A 21,014-nucleotide genomic window follows, 5' to 3' on the forward strand; every position below is an offset into this window, starting at 1 on the left:
GAGAGCAGGAGGGAAGAAAAGAAGTTGGGGGAGGGGAAGGACTTTCTATTTCTCTGTAAACTGTGTCATTACTGCCTAGAAAATAAGCAAATGCTTACAGCAACATGGAAGAAGCGGTAAAATACTGGATATAGACACACACTGTGCAATAGGTAAAATACAGAGTGGATCAGCTCAGTTATGGACCACACTCTTCAGGTAACTAAGTGTGCTCCCACAGCTCGCTTCCACTAGAAGCTACGATCTCTAGCCAAGCCATCCTCGTGCAGGCGCACCAAGAGATCACCCAAGGCTCAGGAGCAGAAATCTATAAGGAACAAGTCACCATCTGGACTCAAGATTAGATGCACTAACTCCAATTCCTTCCGCATCATTTGAAGTCCAGTTGTAACCGGAAAAATGTCTTCGTGATGGTAGGGTATAGGCTAAAGGCTACCAAAAGTCAGGAGAACTACAGAGCTGTGTCAGGGGAAAGAAATATTGATCCCTTTCTTTGGCCCCCTGCCACACTGCCTATTTGCACAGCCCCCTACAATGTGACCAGGGGCAGCGTGCATCAGATGACAAAGTCTGCTTTACAACAGCTCTCTGAGCTATGGACATTCTGAGTGACACCCCAGACACAGTCAACAATAGCTCTAATACTACTACCAATCTCAGTACCAGAAAGAAGCAAAGCAAGCATCAACCCAAATGGGGCTTCTACAGGTATAGCCAGCGAGGGCACTTGAGGCCACTAGAAATGAAACAAATACACACCCTTGACCTCACTGATATTGTGACACATGGCTGTTTCTCCTGCACCCTAGCACTGTGTGCTATGTCTAGTCTCCCTGGTTCATCACAGAAGTACAAATGCAATCTTCATCCCGGAATAAGCAAACTAAGCACAATCATAGCAAATACTATCATAGATAACTAAAAGGAAAGCACACATCAGACAAAATTCCTATAGGCAACATCCTACAAAACACCTCACTGCTTCTCAAAATGATCAAAGTCATAAGGAAAACAAGGAGAGGCTGAGAAGCTATAAGGAGGTAAAATAACCAAATTTAATGTTACTGAAAGAGAAAAAATACATTACAAGAAATCTAAATGATACAATAATGACTTTAATTAATACCAACAAATCAATACTGGTTCATTAATTGTAACAAATGCACCATACCCATGTAAAATACCAAAGAATATTAGGCTGGCAATGAATATGTGGAGTCTTGGCATTGTTTGTTCTGAAATGATCCTAAGAATGCTCTTAAATCTCTTCTCATTCACATCTGCAAACTGTACTGCTAATGAAATCTTCTGTAAGTCTTAGCCTATGTACACTGCAGAGGAGGCTAATATTCCTGCCAAAGTATCCCTATACTTCCTTTCCTCATGCAGGCTTTTGATAAGGTCAGGCAAGTGACAAATTTTTCATTTCTGTTTTCTGAGGTCTCTGTGTGACTGCTTCGGAATATACTGGCCTGTTTAGATCACACCAAACATATTAAGTATCTTTGCTTAAAATTTTAACATAGAGCCATTTCCATTCAGCATAAAACTATAAAATAGGCAAGAAAAACAAAAGGCATAAAAATTACAAGAATATAATAAAATTAGAATGCTCACAAAACATAGGAAGAAAACTCAAAGATTCAACAAATACTTAACAAACAATTAAGTAGTGGAAGACAAAATCAGCTATTTCTATTAGCAATAACATCTGAATTTCATCCCAAATAGCGAGTACCACAAAGAACAAAATCCTCAGAAATAACAAGATGTTAGAAAGAAAGAAAGAAAGAGAGAGAGAGAGAGAGAGAGAGAGAGGGAGGGAGGGAGGGAGGGAGGGAGGGAGGGAGGGAGGGAGGGAGGAAGGAAGGAAGGAAGGAAGGAAGGAAGAAAGAAAGAAAGAAAGAAAGAAAGAAAGAAAGAAAGAAAGAAAGAAAGAAAGAAAGAAAGAGAAACTTGTACAATGCCAATTATAAAACATTGTTGACAGACTCACTCCTTCTACACGTACTGGCTTCTTTGTGGGCGCCTAGGCAGTTTGGATGCTCACCTTACTAGACCTGGATGGAGGTGGGTGGTCCTTGGACTTCCCACAGGGCAGGGAACCCTGATTGCTCTTCGGGCTGATGAGGGAGGGGGACTTGACTGGGGGAGGGGGAGGGGAATGGGAGGCGGTGTCGGGGAGGAGGCAGAAATCTTTAATAAATAAATAAATAGAACATTGTTGAAGGAGCTGGAGGAATGACTCAGTAAGTAAAGTGCTACCTATGGAAGCATGAGGACCTCAGTTGGGATCACCCCTACCTTCGTAACACCCATGTAAAAAGCCAAGTGTGGCAGCACATGCCTGTGCTGTGCATGTGCACATGCACACATTAACCATTTACAGAGATAAAAACTGTTAGACAACAAAGATAAATGGTAACACATCCCATGATTATGGATTAGGAGATCTAAGACTGCCGATATGCTAATATTATTTTTGGTGGGTTGTTTGTTGGTTTTGTCAATTTGTGAATTTAATGCAATCCTATAAATACATCTGCTTTCTTTTCTGTTAAGATGCAATGCTTCACAGATTTACATATAATCCTTATTAGAATACTGTTGTCAATTTGACACAATCTACAACCAATCCGGAGAGTTGCTGAGCACACCTGTGAGCCATTCCTTAAGTGGGTTGCCTGAGGTGGGAGACATCACCACCACCACAGCCTAGGTTCTGGACAAAATGAAAAGGAGACGAGAAGCTAGGCACCGGCATGCATGCAGTCTTTGCTGTCTTGTTCGCACTGGGCCTATACTAAGACTAGTGCCCTATACTAAGTATACTAAGACGGTCTCTGTAAGAACTCCCTTGCCAGGATAACTATGAGCTAAATAAAGCTCCAGTAGTTGCTTTTAGTCAGAGTTTTACCACAAGAGAAAAGAAGCCAAGAGAGAAATCGGTAGCAGAGGTGGGGCCGCTGCTGTGATGAACCTAACTGTGTGGTTCTTAGGCCCCTGGAAATATTTTGTGGCTAGAATGTGGAAGAGTTTGGTACTTTAAGCTAGAAAAGCCAGTGAGGGCTAGAAGTATTCCACTGTTTTCTCGCGTGTATACGCAGCGTGACAACTGTGTCACATTCCTACTTTGCCTCCCTGGCAGTGGACCGTATGTTGAATTGTGAGCTATCTCTCCAACGAATCGGCTGTCAGGGTGTTTATCAGAGTGACAAGAAAACAAGCATGGTAACAAGCCAATTGGGGTGCATCTTGCAGTTTTACTACATGTGCCACTTGAAGGAGCCACAAAAGAGGTTTGATGGGTTGTTCATTGTTTGATTTTGGCTTGCAGAAATTAAAAAAAAAAAACTGTAACGAAATTCATACTGGATCTCAAAGGACCCAAAATAGGCAAAAACTAGATGATGCATGATTCTTTATCTCAAAACTTACTACAAGGCTAAAATACAGAAACCATACAGTACTGTCATGAAAACTTGCAAGTCAGACCAATGGAATAGCACAAAAATGCATTATGTGATCAAAAGGCTACTGACAAGAATGGAAATTCAGTACATGAAAAAAGACAGTCTGCAAAAAACAACACCCGGAAGCTAGAGGCATGCATGAAACAATGAACTGGCTCCTTGCCTAGTGCCACACTAAGAACTGATTCAAACTGGATCCATCACTTAAATCTTAGAATTTAATCAATCACTTTTAAATCTTAGAGGAAATTTGCAGAGCAAAAGCTTCACTATTTTGCATCTGGTAATGATCTATTAGATATAAAACCAAATCAGACTGCCTAAAAATTAAAAATAAACAGAAACAACCACTGTGCTCCCAAAGCACAACTAACAATAAAAGGTCAACCTACAAAATGTGAGATATTCTAAATCATGTATTTGACAATGAGTTTAATAGCAAAACTCCTAAAACACAACAACAAAACCAAGCGGTCCAATTAAAAATAAGCAAAAACCCAGGGTTCAATACCTAGCACTATGAACAATTTTTGAAAACTGAAAAACAGGCAAAGGACTTTGACATTTCCCTAAAGCAGCCCACACAAATAGACGAGCAGAGCTCAACACCACTAATCACTAAGGTTAATGTAAAGCAAAATTATAACAAGTAATAATTTTGTTATTTGGATGACTTCTCCGAGAAAATAAACCAGGGTAGAGAAACACAATTAAATGATATAGCTGTGATGCTAAATAACTCTTGAACTGGAAGCACAGCAATATGGTGAGTGTGTCAAAATCAATTCCGTGCTAGCTAAGTGATTCCATTCTAGCAGACCCATGCTGTATCCATTGCCACCTTACAACCTGATCTCCAATGTTGGCCTAGGCTACCTCTGCCAATCAACTACTTGGGCTCTCGGACAAAAGTCTCAAAGGATAAGCTTGAAGGATGGATAGCTTCACATCCTTCCAAAGCACAAGGTGGCTGCTGTTTGTTTATGTTATCAAAGAGAACAAACATGAGGTCTCTAACAAGTGGGGCAGTGAGAAGATATCTCTTGGGGACAAGCTCTTTTCCCTTCCCCCCAACAACGCTATTCAGGTCTGTGAAATCTGCAATGCTCACAGATCCAGCAGTAGGGACAGAGAAGCCAAGCCACGTGCTCAGGGGACCATATGGCTACAAACTGCACAGATCAGCTAAAACGCCACAGGGAAGGCAGGCAGGGAACTGGCAGGCCACAACAGGCACAAAAGTCTCAGGCAGGCTCAGCTAATCGCTTGAAGGGGACATGCCTCTCTGCTAACCTAGAGAGACAAGAAGAGCCCTCTTTCGCAGTTCTTTGTTTGAGGGATAAAACCTCTTAAGCAGATGATGGAAACCAATCTTTCAACAGGCCACATGTAACAAGAAAACCCTTAGTTGAGTTTCAGTTCATAGTGAACCTCTTGACAAAAACTCTCCAGAAAGCAGCCGTCAAACCTCAAAGTATCCTGTGAAGAAGTCAAGAGTTATCCTTGCAAGGATTTCCGTTGAGTCGTGTCCTACACAATTAAAACCTTTAAACCGGGTGACTGTAGAAGGAAAAGCCCCGTCTGGAACAGACTGGCAGGCCAGTGGACTTCAGGCTGTACATGAGGGCCTTTGTTCAATTTCCTTGAAAATTTACTGGGTACCTTTCTTTTGTTTGGGGCTGGAGAGTGCAAGGGGTGTTGGAAATGGAACTAGGGATTGAACCTAGGCCCACACACGTGCTTGAAAACATCCTACCAATGAATCACACCCCAACCTCTTAACATTTTCAATTGTTTAAAAATGACTGCCAACCCACAGTTGGTTTGGGGCTACCAAAAGAGGCAGCCTGCAAAGCATCAACAGATTTATTATGTTCTCCTGTCAGAAAAAGTTAGCCAATATTTCCTCGGGCACATATTAGAAATTAAGCCTGCTTCTATCAAGTAATATTTCTGAAGACCTATTTGCAAATATATTCCAACCACCTCTAAGGCAATAACACTATCATTTATAGATACTTACTACACTTTCTAAATATGGGAAAAATTACTAGCTTACATGAATAGCAACCTTCTGGAGATTGGTTAAATAAATTACAGTATAGCTTTACAATGGGATATTAGGTACCTATTAAGGAAGTTGATCCAAACACTTGCTTTGTTTCCTTCTCTAAGCAACTATTTTTTAATTTAAAAAAATTTAAAGAATATGTTTACATAAGCTCAAGAATATAAAGATAACTGGAGAGACAAATACTGCAAAAGATCCTGAAAGTTGGTGGGTAAATGGATGAGCATCTGACTCCTGAGCCAGAAGTAAGGAAACTCAAGAGTCAATCTAATATATTAAGCAGAGCCCCAGCTGCCCGGAAAGACTCGGGAACTACCAAATCAGGCATCTTAAGAAACAACCAAGGGGCTGAACACCAGGATTGGCTTCAAATCTCTGAAACAGCTGTTAAATTTCAAGACATATGCCTAAAACCCAGTTTCGATGCTTACAACCTAGTATTTTAAAACCTTATTCTTAAATGACAAGGTTTATCAACTAACCAAGGAGCCTCTAATACGAAAACTAAGGAACCAAAATAACTAACATGAGGACACAAAGAACATGGAGGAAAACTGCAAAATAATTAAACGTATTTCCTCAGACAGCTAAGAGATGGGATGAAAGAAGTGCTAGAAGTTTGATTTAAATAGCCGTGATAGAAGAGATGCAGTCAAAGAACAGATGAAATTCATGGGACGGGGGATAGTCACAGCACTCCTTGGAGGCTGAGGCAGGAGGATCTCAAGTTCAAGGCAAGCCCAGATGATCTAATACAACCTTCATCTCAAACGCAATAATACAACATTTTTTTAGAAATAAAGAAAACAAGAAGAAAAGATCCAAACACTAGCCACAAAGAACAGCATACAAATGAGAAAAGGTCTGGGAAGGGAGAATAGAGAAAATAAATGAAAGGTGGCAAAGCAGTTTAAGAAGACTGAAGGTCTAAACCCTCAAGGACAATGTTACATCATCATGACATGTTGGAATAGCAGGGTTAAAACAGCTTGATAATTCCTTTTAGGAAAAAAAAAGAACCACACATGGTGGAAAATATCAGTCATTTCAGATCACCAGAAGGGGGGTAGGGGGGAGGAAAAACAAACAACAAAACCCTAGAAACTAAGGACAACTAAGCAATACTGTATCAATTCTCATGGGAAAAAGCATCTGACACACACCCACTAGATTATCAACTGAATATATATGGAAAATAGATATGAATGGCTTCAAAACTTAACCTCAAGTAGTCTGTTGTCATGAAGTTCGGGAACAAATATGCCACCAAAATCATATAGTAATCAAGGAAATGCCACAGGATCCAGCAAGCATAGTCCTAAGCTGAGAGCAAATCAAAAGCACCTCCTGTGATGCCGGCAAAGAAATCCAAATGTAAACCTCATTACAGGGAAAGAGTAGTCCATCAGTCCCGGTCAGCACTGCCTAGGGCTCAAGACAAAATTACTGAAGCAAGATCAGCAAACTGAGTGAATGCTGAGAAAAAAACCTAAGTAGGCAGAGAATGTGAGAGCTGAATTAATAATATGCATAATATATGTGCATGTAAATGTTTTAACAATTACTAACTCGGGGGGGGGAATAAGAGGAAATGAAAATTAGTTTTAGTATGCAATATAGCTATTAATAAAGTAATTAGCATTTATAAGGTAAATACTATTAATTTAAACAAAGTTATAATCATACTGGAAAATATGGAAGGATATATGAATGTTAATATCTAAATACATTTTCTCCCATGGAATGTACATTAAACAGAGATTAACATTACTTATCAGCTACCTAGACATGTACTAAGGAGGGAAAGAGGCCACAACTGAGCTCTGTAACCTATTACTTTGAGTAGGGTATGATTGGGGGGAGGGGGGGGACAGGGAAGGAAAGAGAGAGAAGAAAATCAGTAAAGTCCTCAGAGTCTAAATTTTACCATTATATGACAGTTTGGGGATTTCTCAGGCTGACAGTGCCACCTAGTGACTTTCCAACATAAATTCATGGTTAAGTGATAGAAACAACCACTGTCCACAAGTACAGATATCTAACCCCTTTGCCTATAAATAGACAAAATCTTCAGTGCCTCTTAGCAAAAGCAAAAACAGGCTGAAAACTTCATAGGATTTAGGAAAGCGTGGAATTCAATAACTCGAATTACTGAAACCTTAAAAGGAAAATCTTTTGCACAGTGCTGTGATAAAACCACTTAATTTATTCAACAGCTCTAGTTGTCTGGGAAGCAAGCATCCACCCAAAACACAACAGCCAATCAAGAATTCAGGGCAGGGAAAAGTGAAACCACAAGAGTTCTAGAGAGAATGAAGAGAAAGATGAGGACACAGGAAACCCTAGAGTGCCAGTTGCAAAGCAAATAAAAAGATGTCTCAAAAATGAGAGCTATTTTGAGCTAACATGCCCACAACTTTAATCCTAGAACTTATAATGAACTTATTTTAATTTACAATGAGAAATACAATGCGTGCACACATGCAGTGGGGGAGGCTCCTCTTGAAACAGTCAAGAGATACAGCAGTTCTAATTATTCAGATCCTTGTATCATCACTGGCCTGGCAATGGCCACTCTGCATATCAAAATGTTGAGAATGACTCACCTTGGCAACAAACTGCTTGTCCTTTTGGTCCAAATTAGCAGTAGGAGGCACATAGTCTCTCCATATTCTCAGCCTGCGCTCCTTGGCAAACCTGGCAACAAAGCAAGGGTGCGAGATCATTCACTGACCGGTGTATTTCACCTGAGCCCAGCAGCACCACAGAAGCAGGTGACAGAAAACCCTACTACCCTCCCCTGCGGGCAGATCCAGAAGAAAGACCACCGCCAAACCAGAACAAAGCCCAACTGCAAATGTAAAGTGTGGAGCAAACAGAAAAAGCAAGCTGTATGAACATTATTTAATAAACTTATGAACGGCCCTCTGAGACCCCAGTATTCAAGTGCAGGAGACTGGAGCCCACAGGTCCACCGGAATAATTAACTCTTTGCTTTATCTTCTGAGTGAGTGCAATAATACAGAGCAATTATTTTCTTAAGCAAGAAGGTAAACATGATTCTTTTTAAAGAATCACAGGTCTGCCCGATTGCCATCTGAATTGTAAAAGGGTCACCAGCTACCAGATTGAATTCAGAAAACACCAACAGTGTATCTACCTAAAGTATACTTGAAAAATAGACAAAATCTGCAGACTTTCGCTAATAAAAGCTTAAAAACCATGTTGTCAGGAATTCATTTCAAAATATTAAGCCCAGTAGATTATTTTCTGAGCCAGACCAAGAGTGGAAAACTGAATATGTGCAAAGATTAAAAAAACAAAATCAATGACCAGCTGCCTTAAACTATGAATAGTGGACGCATGTGCAGGGGGAAGGAACTATTATTTATGGAAGCACATTGCAACCATTCTTTTAAGCTACACTGAAATAGAAAAAGACAAAGAAGCATGTAGTAGTTGTAAAATACATAAAGAATTTCCAAAGAGAGAACTATAATTGTACCCACAAAACAAGTAGCTCAGATAGCATGCAAAACAGCAGACAAGCAATTATACACTGAGATATGACTTGCATTTTCTGGCCTAAGTCTGTTTTACAGTGATTCTCTTTTAAAAAAATCTAGTCTCTTGCAGCTGTTAGAAAACATAGATATTATTTTAATTGTACTCACTTTCTTCAAAGACAGGTAGGAACTAAAAAAAGGTCAAGAAAATTTATCAACCAAAATAATAACTTAGAACAGTAATGAGAAGAAAATAGAAGTTTCTGAACAAGAGAAAAAAAAACTGAGCATAACAGAATCAAGTATTTGAAGAACTATAAGGCTATTATATTTTTCAAATTAAATTATGGCACAATGTACAACTTTTTGTTTTGTTTTGTTTTTCCAGACAGGGTTTCTCTGTGTAGCTCTGGCTGTCCTGGAACTTGCTCTGTAGACCAGGCTGGCCTTGAACTCACAGATATTCACCCACCTCTACCTCCCAAGTGCTGGGATTAAAGGTGTGCCCACCATGGCCTGACTTTTAAAAAGTTTAAAAAGTAATCCCTCTGGCTTTTCAAACAATATACATTTGTCAAATATGTCCTATCAAATGACACAGATTAACATATGTTTTCAGAAAAACTTGCAATGTCTCTGCTTATAGGCAGGCACAGGAAGATATAAAAATCCTCAGAAAAAGGTCTTACAAATACTAGAGTAGTTCTTTTTTATTATTATTATTCTATTTTTCTTTTTTTCCCTTAGCTGTGTATCTGAACTGGTAAAAAAGCAATTTGACAAAAGCATTGTAATTTTAAGCTTCTGAGCTAAGGCTCCGTGCCGTGAACCTCAAGGCTGGCCCACTGTTGTAGCGCTCAAGTTTCTGCTTTCACTCCAGGGTCACTTCTGTTCACACTGTTCAGGTTCGCATGGTACTGTTCCCAATCAGTAACACTTCCATCTACCCCACCAAATGCGAGTTCAGCGAAACATCTAGCTAGACGTGGCCATGATAGCTAAACAAGCTTCCGGTCTTCAGAATCTCAAGTCTTGTGGAAAGTCATCATTGGCACTTATTAATTAAAACCACTTTCAAACACACTGAGCAATCAGCTTATATGTCCTGTTATCAATTAGGACCCACAGGCTCGACCTCTCCATCATAGCTCGAATCTTGCTTGCCTGTTTGGAAGCAGCTGAAATGAATCTCAAATTTGTTTCATTTCAAACACCTAAAACAAAGAGGGGACCTTGGAGAAAACTGACTTAAAAGCATTTAATAAGAGTTAGGTAGCGGTGGCCCACACCTGTAATCCCCAAACTCAGGAAGCAGAGGTAGGAGGAGCTCTGTAAGTTTGAGGCTAGCATGGTCTATAAATTGAGTTCCAGGACAGTCAGAGCTGTTACACAGAAAAAGCCTGTCTAAATTTAAAAAAAAAAAAAAAAAAAAAAAAAAAAGTAAATCAAGTAAAGTGGCTGGCAAGGTGGCTCAGTAGGGAAAAGTGCTTGCCACCAAGCCCAATTGTCTGAGCTCAATCCATCCCATGTGGTGTAAAGAACCAACTCAAGTTGTCCTCTGAGTTCTATACACTGTAGCATGTGCAAACCCACATACATGCCCTGAGGCCTTACTACCCAGCATTAAGCTAACCTGGACCTAAAGTTCAATGCCTGAGTCACTCCATATGATAGCCCTCCTTCTCTTGGAATTTCCCAACTCCTTTACTGAAATAAACAGACAGTGCCACAGCTGGGTGACAGAAGATGGCCAGACTCTTGCCCTGAATACTTAGCAAGGTGCCTGGCAGGCCTTACCTCTCAGCTGCCCTCAGCTTCTCTGCACCCCGGGTGTAAACTGCAATTGACCAATCCACACAGCGTGCAAAGCCTTCCTTCAGAAGGAGCTCAGTGATGTTACCATTCTAAGAAACAAGGTACAAGAGAAAACAGACACAAATCACACATCATTGCCCCAAGAGATCACTTTCCTGTTTCTGACATAGCGAACACAGCCACTGTCGAGCTGGTACTTCAAGTTTTCTAAAATAACAAAAAGGAGTTTCTCTAACTAAAAAAAATTACACCCAAGACACGGGACACCATGACTCCTTCCAGCAGCCTTGCCCCACATCCCAACACCCAGCACTGCATGTCTATTTAACAGGAGCTGAATAAATGTTAGCAGCACTGAATGGAATTGACATCTCAATAGCTCTTCTTGGGGGCAGAGGAGGACGTTAATCTTTGGAAGAGATTACTCCTTATTCTTCTCTGCCCCTAAGAGTCAGCACTTTCTACCCTTTGCAGAAGCAGAAAGCTGAAGAACAGACTGCGGGAAAAGCACAAGCCCCATTTTTCCTGGTGAATAACAATTCATATTCTACTGTGACACAGAACCATCTGGCAGGGCATGGCCAGAGAGTCAGCACTCCAGAAGAAACAGACATGACCTTGGCACCCTGCAAACCAAGCCTCCCAGCCTTCTCCAGCTGTCCTCATGGGAATCATCTAGCTGGAAAAGTTAACAGTAAATTAGGTGTGTGTTATATCTCCATTACAATAGTGAAAACCCACTTCGTTTCCACAAAGCAAGGTCACTTCTTGTGCAAGAATAACATTTATCACATTTACCAAAATGCACAAGAGGGTCAAACACCTAAAAATCACAACTACAACCACATTATTAAAAAAAAAAAATAGTTCCCACTCAAGTCGGAGTTAGGAGGTAACTAGATAAAGATTAGAATATGGGAAATAATTGTTCCACATATCAGTCTCCTTCTGACTAATGTGTCAATACTCCACATGAACCTTCCCAACCCTACTCCCCACCTCTAGAGGATGTTTACAACCCTAGTCTTCCACTGGCAACTTTCAGACTTCCCTTTATGAAGTCAGGAACATTTAAGAGGAATCCTACATGACAACTAGTATCTGCACAGAAAAGGCTCAAGTCATTAGATGATAATAATACTAAAAGTATTAATTAAAAGTAAAAATTCAGCCAAAATTTCAGATCATGTTGCACAGAAAGAACAGCAAACTGAACACATGGCAGACCCACCAAACCCAAGTAGAAAGGCACACTCACTGGATGAAGGATGGTACCCAGAATGTTCTGATTGTGACAGCTCTCCAGAATAATCTGAACATCTCTCTGAAGCAGTCTCGACTCCGTGAAAAACTTGGCTTCTGCAGCAAAAGGCTCTGGTGTTTCACTACCATCTGCTTCTCGACGAAAAGTTGGGCACTAAATGAAAGTAAGGGTGATGAGGAATGCAGTTTAAGTAAGCAAGATGCCCTGCACCCCCACCAGGCTTTCCCAGGGGCATGAGAACCACAGCCAATGCTCAGGGAGTTCTCAAAACTGCTCTTCTGACCATCTTTAAAGCACCAGACCAATCAAGCTTCTTGTCAAAGGCAAAGAAAACATACCATGTGAGGAAGCATTTTAATTTCCTTTGAAAATGTCCCCTTACCAAGAAAGGATCAAGGCAGTACCCTGCTTTGGATCCCTAAATATTTCAAAAATACATATGGGTATTGTACATGAATTCAATTAATATCTAACAAGTTTCAGAGCCACACATGCTTCCTCCCCTTTTCTCCTGGCCTCACATCTCCAACAATGTCCCATACTAACAGGCCTTAATTATGTGAAATCTAATAGAATCTAATAGAATTACACCTAAGCTTCAAAATAAGCTAAGCTTCAAAACCTAAGTTACAAAATAACTAGGAAGTACTCTGGCTCATAGTAGGAAGAAAAGTCGGTCCCAAGTCCCCAAGCAGAGAAATCTACCTATTACTAGACACTCCCACAAACCCCAAGCCCACTGTGCAGCCCAGTATGTGCTCTAACCTTAATCCCTGACAACATGACGGTGACAAGGTAGTGATCTGGGAGGAGCAGGGCCCGAACCACACTGCCATCTCGAACATGCTCGATGATAGCTGAATGACAGAACAGACATCTTTGATCATTAGAGAAAGTTGTTCCAGGGTTATACAAGTTTCAGGATTAGTTTTAAGTAGTCTTGAGAACAGAAAATACACAATGTGCAAAATACTAACAGCTTATGATCAGCAATAGTACAAGGCTAGTCTCTGCCATACATAACTAGTAAGCTTTGTGAACCAACTCAAAGCCCCTTCCAAAGTGCCACGGTGTTCTCTAACTCTTAAGGATTCCCTTTGGGTACTAAGCAAGCTAAAGAAAGACTCACTAGATCTTTTAAACCCCAAGAATCAAAGAGAGCAAACAGAAAGAAATCACCCTGAGTTTGTCTGCCTTCCCCTGCCATCCTCACCATTGACAGGCTTCTGATGGTGTGAGTCCACAAAATGCCTTGGGTTCTCAATGGTGTACTTGAGGTCCCGGATGGTATGTGAGCCATTCCCCTCACTCCACATCCCTTTCTTCGACGCTTTTGCTTGTTCCTCACATTCTGAAAGCCGATTCTGCTCTGGGCTGGGATATGAAAGATAAACAAGCTGTGGTTACTGAGTTCACAAACAAAGCTGTGGGGCTCTTTGCCAGTTCGTTTCTATGGCATCTTGTCCCTTAAAAGAGACCAAGGCATTTATTTAACCAGAAAAATCACCATAAGCACAATTTCCAAATTTGTTCCTTCAAAGGAGAGATGAGATTCTAAGAGCATTTAATGAGAGGATCTGAGGAACACGTAGTCCTTCTGCCAGTGAGTAGAAAAGAACAAGTTAATGGCTCCAAGGGGAGCCACTCCAGGGGGTACAAATTCATTTAAGCATCCCAGAAGCTAAGCCCAGCTCAGCAGGTTCTGGTGCAGGAGGTGACTAAGAACCACCCTTAACACTTTCTCTATCTACAAATTAAGGCTGGGGCCATCTGCAGAGTGTACTGCTACCACAGATAATGTTAGCTCAAAATTACTTAGACATCCACAAGGCCAGCTAGACAATGAAAGTTTGAAAATAAGTCTCCTCCTTCATCAGGCAGGAAACCAATAGTAGTACTGCCCAAAAGGAAAATTTATAATACTTCTTAAGGTGGGAGGGATAAAGTGCAGAAATGACTGTTTACTGACACTTCTGAGCTAAATGTAGGAAGCAAGGAACTACAAGGCCTTTCTTTGCAGGATTCCAAACACCTGGAGGACCATCCACAGCCATGCACACATTGGATTTCCTCTCCTGGTCTCTAGGAATTTCTATCTAAGCAAGCATGACCTAATATTTCAAAAGAAGTTTCTGGTACCTCTTCCTTCTCTTCACCAAAAATATATCCAGAGGATTCAGAGATATCAAAATTCACAGTAAGCAGAATTTATTGCATTATGGGGGTTGCAAAAGTAGGCGCAAGTATAAACACTGTGAAGAGACGACATTCAGTCTGGCAGCGTTAGTGCTCCAGCACAAAACTGTTAAGGGGTTTTTCTTTATTCATTCCAGTTGCAAACTGAATTCCCAAAAAAAAAAAAAAANAAAAAAAACCACATTGCAACAGTAATCATGCCAGTCATTGTTCTTAAGTTAGAACTGTGGCATGCTTCCAAAAACATCACCTAAAAACAAATGTCTTAATTCATCCAATTCCCACAGGCACACACAACAATTACAGAGTTCAGCAAAAGTCTCCTTCCAATCAGAAAAGACTGCAGGTACATGGTGATTGACCTGGCCCTAAGTCTCAAAGGACAGAAAGGCGGCAAACAGTATAACTGTGCCTTTGGCTCATTCCCATCATGGGTACACCTGATGCAAATATTTATTCAAAGTCTTTTCTTTGGCTACTGCAGTCATATAACATAGCAAGGACTTAATGGTTTAAATAGCATGTTTATAGGCTCTAAATTACTGATGTAGCATATCACTTTTCAGAGACTAAAGTGTTAATTAAAGCCAGCTACAACCCACCCTACTGAGAATACTAGTGAACAAGATTTATGTACCATAAGCCTTCCATATAAACACACACACACACGGATTCTAACAAGTTAACACTGGCTTTGACTAGACAAATATGTTTTTATCTATTAGTGACGTATCCACAGATTCAAGACCACAGGGTCAGAAAAGAGTTTTTACTAACCTTCAAAGCAGAATCTCTTTCCCCCCCTGCAGGGTTCCTTACACCAAAGGAGACATCACATCTCTTTTGTCAGTCTCCCCATTAGAATGCGAGCACAGCCTAAGTCTATTCACTGCTATATTGTCAGTGCATAAAACCCTGATACACAGTTGAGGCTCAATATTTGGGCGGGAGGGCTGGAATTGCATATCTATAGCCTAAGACCCACTAATTCATGAATTAAAAAAAAAAAATTAAACCCTGCCTAGTCTCCAGGCATGTTTTTAAAGGAGGTTAGTACCACTAAGTAAACGCTTAGTGAACTCCTGGCTCAAAAACAATCTAGGAGCAAGAAGATCCCAGAAGAGATTAAAGCACCTGGGGTTGTCCGTCTTGGAAAGACAGGAATGAGATGAAATGAAGTAAAACAGTTTGCAGTGGCTACCAACCTCTCGGTGCTCAAGAAAGAATGTCATGAGTACTGCATACTTACTTATTGGCTCTCATGCCTTCTCTCCGGGTGGCCAAGCCTTCTGCAACGAGTGACTCTGCAATGTTTTCACCATTAGTATCTGAGGAAGAAAATGAACCACATTAGTATCTGAGGAAGGAATTAACCACAAGAGCCAAACCTATCTCTGCTAGCAACAGCACAAAGGATGGGCCGGTACTGTGGGGAAAGGAGCCAGCAGAAAGGCGGCACTGGGCTTCTCAGAAAACTTCCAAAACATCTACTCTCTAGGACAACGTTTCTTTGTAGGACTTTGTTTCTAATTTTCTAGGGTATTCCTAGGCCAAAAACAATCCTGGGAGCCACAGGAGATTCACACATGGCAGGCAGGCAGGCAGGCAGGCAGCTCAGGAAAACAGGGAGAAACAAAAAGACGAAGCCTGCTCCTGAACACAAATCCAGCTTTGTAATAGCTTGGAAAAGACCTCGGCAGCCTATGTAGTCTGCTCTAAGTCGGAGACTGCACTTGCCCCACTGGGTTCCTATGAGAACGAAATAACACGTACAAATCACACACACAGTGCCAGGGCAGGACTGAGAAAGAGGCAGATAAACTCAATAGTGCCATCTATCACACTTGCACCAGAAAGTCCTCTCCTCTCCGTGTCTCCACTCCAAACGCCACAAGACAAGCCACAAAGCGTAAGGCTAACTCTTGTTCTCAGAGAAATACTAAGAAGAAAATGTCTGGTTTTCTCTTTCACAGAGCAGCCATCAGGACAGGAAAGAAAACGATGGTAAACATAGAACTCAACCTGATTAAGGCTCCACCTAAGCGTAAGGTTCCACCTGAAACATTAACTGCATTTCCACACTACTGAAAAAGCTTTTAGTCTTGGTATGTCTCTTAAATCCTTGTCAGCTAAAATGATAAAGGAAGACACCTTTGCAGGAATCACTGCGTAAAAATCCTTACTATGGCAAAGAGCAAGCTCCCAGAAAAACTGTAGCACAGCAGCCTAGCTGACAGGCAGTATCAGCACAGAATGGATGTCTGCAAGAGTTATAGCGATCTGGTATACTATACACTGACTTCCTCAAGCACTAGTAAGTACATGTGCATAAATGCACATAAATGCACATACCTCATCTAGAAGATGAACATCTCTACAAAGTCAAATTGCATAGGTTTTTTTCCTACCAGAGAATGTTGAGGCCAATGTTTATATATACAAAAGACTCAAAGTTCTGCAGCTAAGAACCTGGCCCTTTGTCCTGAGGTTACTGTTGAATCTAAACACAGATTTCACTAATATTAATAAATATTACAATGGTTTCCTCAAAACACAAGAATTCCAGGGTGGAGAGTCAAGCTAAAAGATGTACCAATGAGGGAAAAATTGTGTACCAAGAGGCCAAAGAGTCAGAACATAGAAAAGAATAAAGTCCAGACACAAAGCAAGTGAGAGACCATAAGCCCACTACCAAACATATCCCGAAGCTCTTAGAACTGCTCTTGTCACAGAGCACTACGTAACTCTGACACTTTCAGAAAGTGAGTTCTCAGTGGGCGGCAACTTAAGACTCAGAATCACCAGGACACAACTTCAGCTGTTTCCAGGGGTTTAAGTGAGGAGGGAAAACATTCCCAAAATGTGGGTGGTGCCAACAGGTGGGCTCACTACCCAAATAAAAAGGGAAAAGAAGAAAGTGAGCTAGGTACCAGCATTCACTGCCTCTGACCACAGATGAGATGTGACCTGCTGCCATGTCTCCCCAGCAATGATGGGCTGTATCTTTACACTGTGCAATCAAAGCAAACCTTCCTTTCCTTGAACTGTTTTTTCAAGAAAACTAAACTAGCACGGAATATTTCTCCTAAAAAGAGGAAAATACAGTCCCTTATACTGAACCTTCAAAGGATGCAACAAAATGTGATAAAAAGGGAAGAAAGGTAAACATAATTATAGTGACATTTTGTTTATGATCTAACAAATAAAGTATGCCTGAAGATCAGAGTGCAAAGCTGGCCACACTAGTCATCCATACAGGCCAGGCAGTGGTGGCAGACACCTTTAATCCCAGCAGCCAGACTAGTCATCCATTCAGGCCAGGCAGTGGTGGCAGACTTCTTTAATCCCAGCAGCCACACTAGTTAACCATAGAGGCCAGGAGGTGGTGGTGGTGGTGGACACCCACCACCAATCCCAGGACTAGAAAGAAACGTAAGACGGGAGGAAACCGGTCTCACTCTCAGCCTCAGTCTGAGGATTCGTGGAAGCAGGATCACCCATTTCAGTCTGGGGAACAGGTGAGAACTGGTAGCAGGCTGCTTTGGTTTTCTGACCTTCAGCTTGAACCTGATATCTGACTCTGGGTTTTTATTATTCATGCTATATGTATCTATAAGCCAAGGATCTCATCCTTAGATGTTATCTATCAAATTATAAATAAGAGGGAGTCACAAATGGATAGGCATCTGCAAAAGTCAGAGGACTAAGCCTTGGTGCATACACCTTAAATGGCAGCACTCAGAAGGCAGAGGCACTCTAAGAGTTCTAGGGCAGCCTGGTCTATATCACAAGTCCCAGCCCTAAAAAGTTAATACTAATCATTCTTATATGTAAGTTCTAGGCTAATCACAAGTTCTATTCCCCAACCCTCCATTAAAATAAAATTCAAAAGAACTGGACAAGATGGCTCCAGTGTCATTCTCAATTCACTTTTCTAAAATTTCCACAACTCAACTCAGTCTTAATGGGATGTCATCAGGCTTGCCTTCTAATGCTGGTCTAGAGTCAGACACCAGCTACTAAGTCAAACAGATAATCTAAGTTGCTATGATATTATAAAGACTTCTAATTAAGATAATTTAACAAAAGACGTTTTATTAAGCAAATGACAGTTTAATAACTAAGTCTTCCATTGTCCCATTGCCCACTCAAAAGACTATTCCCCACTTTCACGTTTCCTCTATCCAATCCAAAGAAGGCCACAACATCTAATATCTCGTGAATCATTTGGCCTAGCTAAAAATGTTTACATGTGCATATGAGCAGTTGTGCGTGCACACTAAATTAATGATGATGTAGACCATGTCAAAACTAGTTGTTTCCCGTATCTTTAAACTCTCAAGAGCTTACAAGTGAAGAAATGAGGCCTTAGAGAGAGGTAAAGGGTAAAGGGATACAGAATGGAAAAGTCAGAATTCTAACCCCAACTATCCGATACCAAAGCCTATTTTCATTCTATTTTATTTCAAACCATAAGCAGATTTTTAAAGTAACAACTGGCCCCAAACAGATCTTCTCTTGCTAAAGAGTCCCCCAAAAGAAGAAAAGCCACAAGATAAAGAATACAGAATAGGAAATCTATAGGAATTCAATTATCACTCTGATCCCAAAGCACAGTGCTGCTGAGTGCCCTCTATGGGAAGAAGAATGCTATAGTAAACCACACCAAGCCAAGAAAGTGCAGGAGTGAGCAAGGATCAGGGTTGATGGACAGGTGCTCTGTTCTTATGTGTCCGTGTCGAGAAGCAATTCCCATACAACCCATAGCAACTTCTAGAGTTAATGCCCAACAGAGGCCTGGTATGGGATTGTCCTCTGTATGCTGTGAATAATACTGGTCAATAAAGAAGTTGTTTGGGGACTGTGATAGGGCCGAATAGAGCTAAGCAGGGAAAACTAAAGTGAATGCTCAGAGAAAGAAGGTGGAGTCAGCGAGATGCCATGCAGCCAACAGGGACAGATGTGCCGGAACTTTACCCAGTAAGCCACAGTCACAGATTAGTAGAAATGGGATAATTCTAGATTTCACAGCTAGCTAGCAATATGCTTAAGCTATTGACCAAACAGTATTGCAAATAATATAGTTTCTGAGTGATTATTTCGTGGTCTGGGCAGCCGGGAACGAACAAGAGGCCTCCTACTACAGGGGCCCATTCTGGCCTTCTGCCAAATTAAAACTGATCCTTGGAAGGACTTAGGCTCTAAGGGAAATGAGTCCACTCTTCTTGCTGCTCACCTTTTCCAAGGTAGATCATTCCATACTCTCGCCCCTGGGGAGTCTTGTTTTCTATTGTGAAACAGACTTCCTTCCCAATCAGCTTCTTGCGAAGAAATTCTCGAGCTGGAAATGCCCAAGGCTGAAATACAAAACAGAAGTGTCAGGGGGAAACTGCCTACTCCAGACCCCAACTAGTAGCAAATCAACTTCATGTCTTCGCTAAAAATGTTTAGACACTTAACCTCAGTCTGGCCCTGTGCTGGGCCAAGGACATGAAGAAAAAACACATACAACTGACTGCACACTTAGGACCTCCTAAAGAGGCTCTAGCAGCAGCTGGCTAACTAGCACAGGCCCTAAAGCATGCCTCAGTTTTCCAGACACCAGCACTTACCACGTGCCTGCCAGTGCTCTGACTGCTTTCTGTATATCATCCCACTCCCTGAAATGGGAAGCCCCTCCAGGAACCACCTAGCGGTGGAACATCATAAATCACAACTACTACTGTCATCTGCTTGTCTCCTTCCAGTTCCCGAAGCACTTGCCTTAATGCCAGTTCAAGGCAGAGCTGGCACGGGGACAAGCTTTTATTTAGTGCTGTTACTATTGGGGGGTAAATCTCTGCTCAGGTAGGAGCCTTATTTATGCCACTTCTACTATCGTTTCAAGGACAGCAATAAAGTTGAGAGAGCAGTCCCAAAAATGTTTGTTTCCTCTCCTACTTCTACTCCAATAAAAAACCCGGGATCTGGACAGCGAAATGGCTCAGCAGGTAAAAGCTCTTGTTGCACAAGCACAACAGCCTGAGTTCAATCCCCAGATCCCATACTGCAAAGGAGGCACCTGAAAGCTGTCCTCTGGCCTCCACATGCATCTTGTAACGGGTATGTGCATGCACACATACACATGTACATACACGGAAAGTAATAAACTTCGAAAAAAATTAATGTTTAAAGATCCTAGAATCTTGGGAAGACACCAGTGACAGCTCTTAATAAGGAGCAACTTATAAATGACATCATGATTATTTCCTCTCACTTATTCAGGACAGACACAAGCAAGGAAGGGGAGTGCATACCCCCAAAATGGGGAACAAAGTTTCCATGTGAACAGAGACAAAGAGATGGTCTTGTCCACCTTGTCGCTTCTAGGATGATCCAGGTATGTCTAACACACAATCCACAGCCCACAGTTCACAGCCCATAGGTTATGGGCTATTATAGATAATGGCTATAAATGTTACCCAACATAAAATAGTAAATTTATTTTAAGAGACTACTGTATTTTTTTACATGTGTATGCGATTGTTTTTTCTCAAGTGTTTAATTAAGCCTTTACTTTGTAGATGGCACTGTGTCACAATGTCCAAAAGTTAGACATGCCTGGTAGAAAAAAAAAGTTCTCCTCTTAAGCAAGCCTATTAGAGGATAGCCAGGGCCCAGCTCAGAGTCCCAAGTTCCTTTAGAACAGA

The 21,014-nt window shown here is 41.2% G+C and overlaps 1 protein-coding gene across 1 annotated transcript in view; it reads right to left on the minus strand.

Moving 5' to 3' along the window:
• Snd1 (staphylococcal nuclease and tudor domain containing 1) overlaps window positions 1-21,014 on the minus strand; it is a 399,970-nt gene that overhangs the window by 340,819 nt on the left and 38,137 nt on the right. Inside the window, exons 3-9 of the mRNA XM_050141445.1 lie at window positions 19,562-19,682; window positions 15,575-15,653; window positions 13,343-13,503; window positions 12,895-12,986; window positions 12,124-12,282; window positions 10,848-10,954; window positions 8,151-8,241 (exon numbers count right to left, since the gene is read on the minus strand). Coding sequence (XP_049997402.1) covers window positions 8,151-8,241; window positions 10,848-10,954; window positions 12,124-12,282; window positions 12,895-12,986; window positions 13,343-13,503; window positions 15,575-15,653; window positions 19,562-19,682 — 810 coding nt within the window. The remainder of the gene's footprint in view (window positions 1-8,150; window positions 8,242-10,847; window positions 10,955-12,123; window positions 12,283-12,894; window positions 12,987-13,342; window positions 13,504-15,574; window positions 15,654-19,561; window positions 19,683-21,014) is intronic.

This window comes from Alexandromys fortis, unplaced genomic scaffold (assembly GCF_014885135.2).
Source record: "Alexandromys fortis isolate MF-2015 unplaced genomic scaffold, M_Fortis_MF-2015_v1.1 scaffold_44, whole genome shotgun sequence".
Classification (NCBI taxonomy): domain Eukaryota; kingdom Metazoa; phylum Chordata; class Mammalia; order Rodentia; family Cricetidae; genus Alexandromys; species Alexandromys fortis.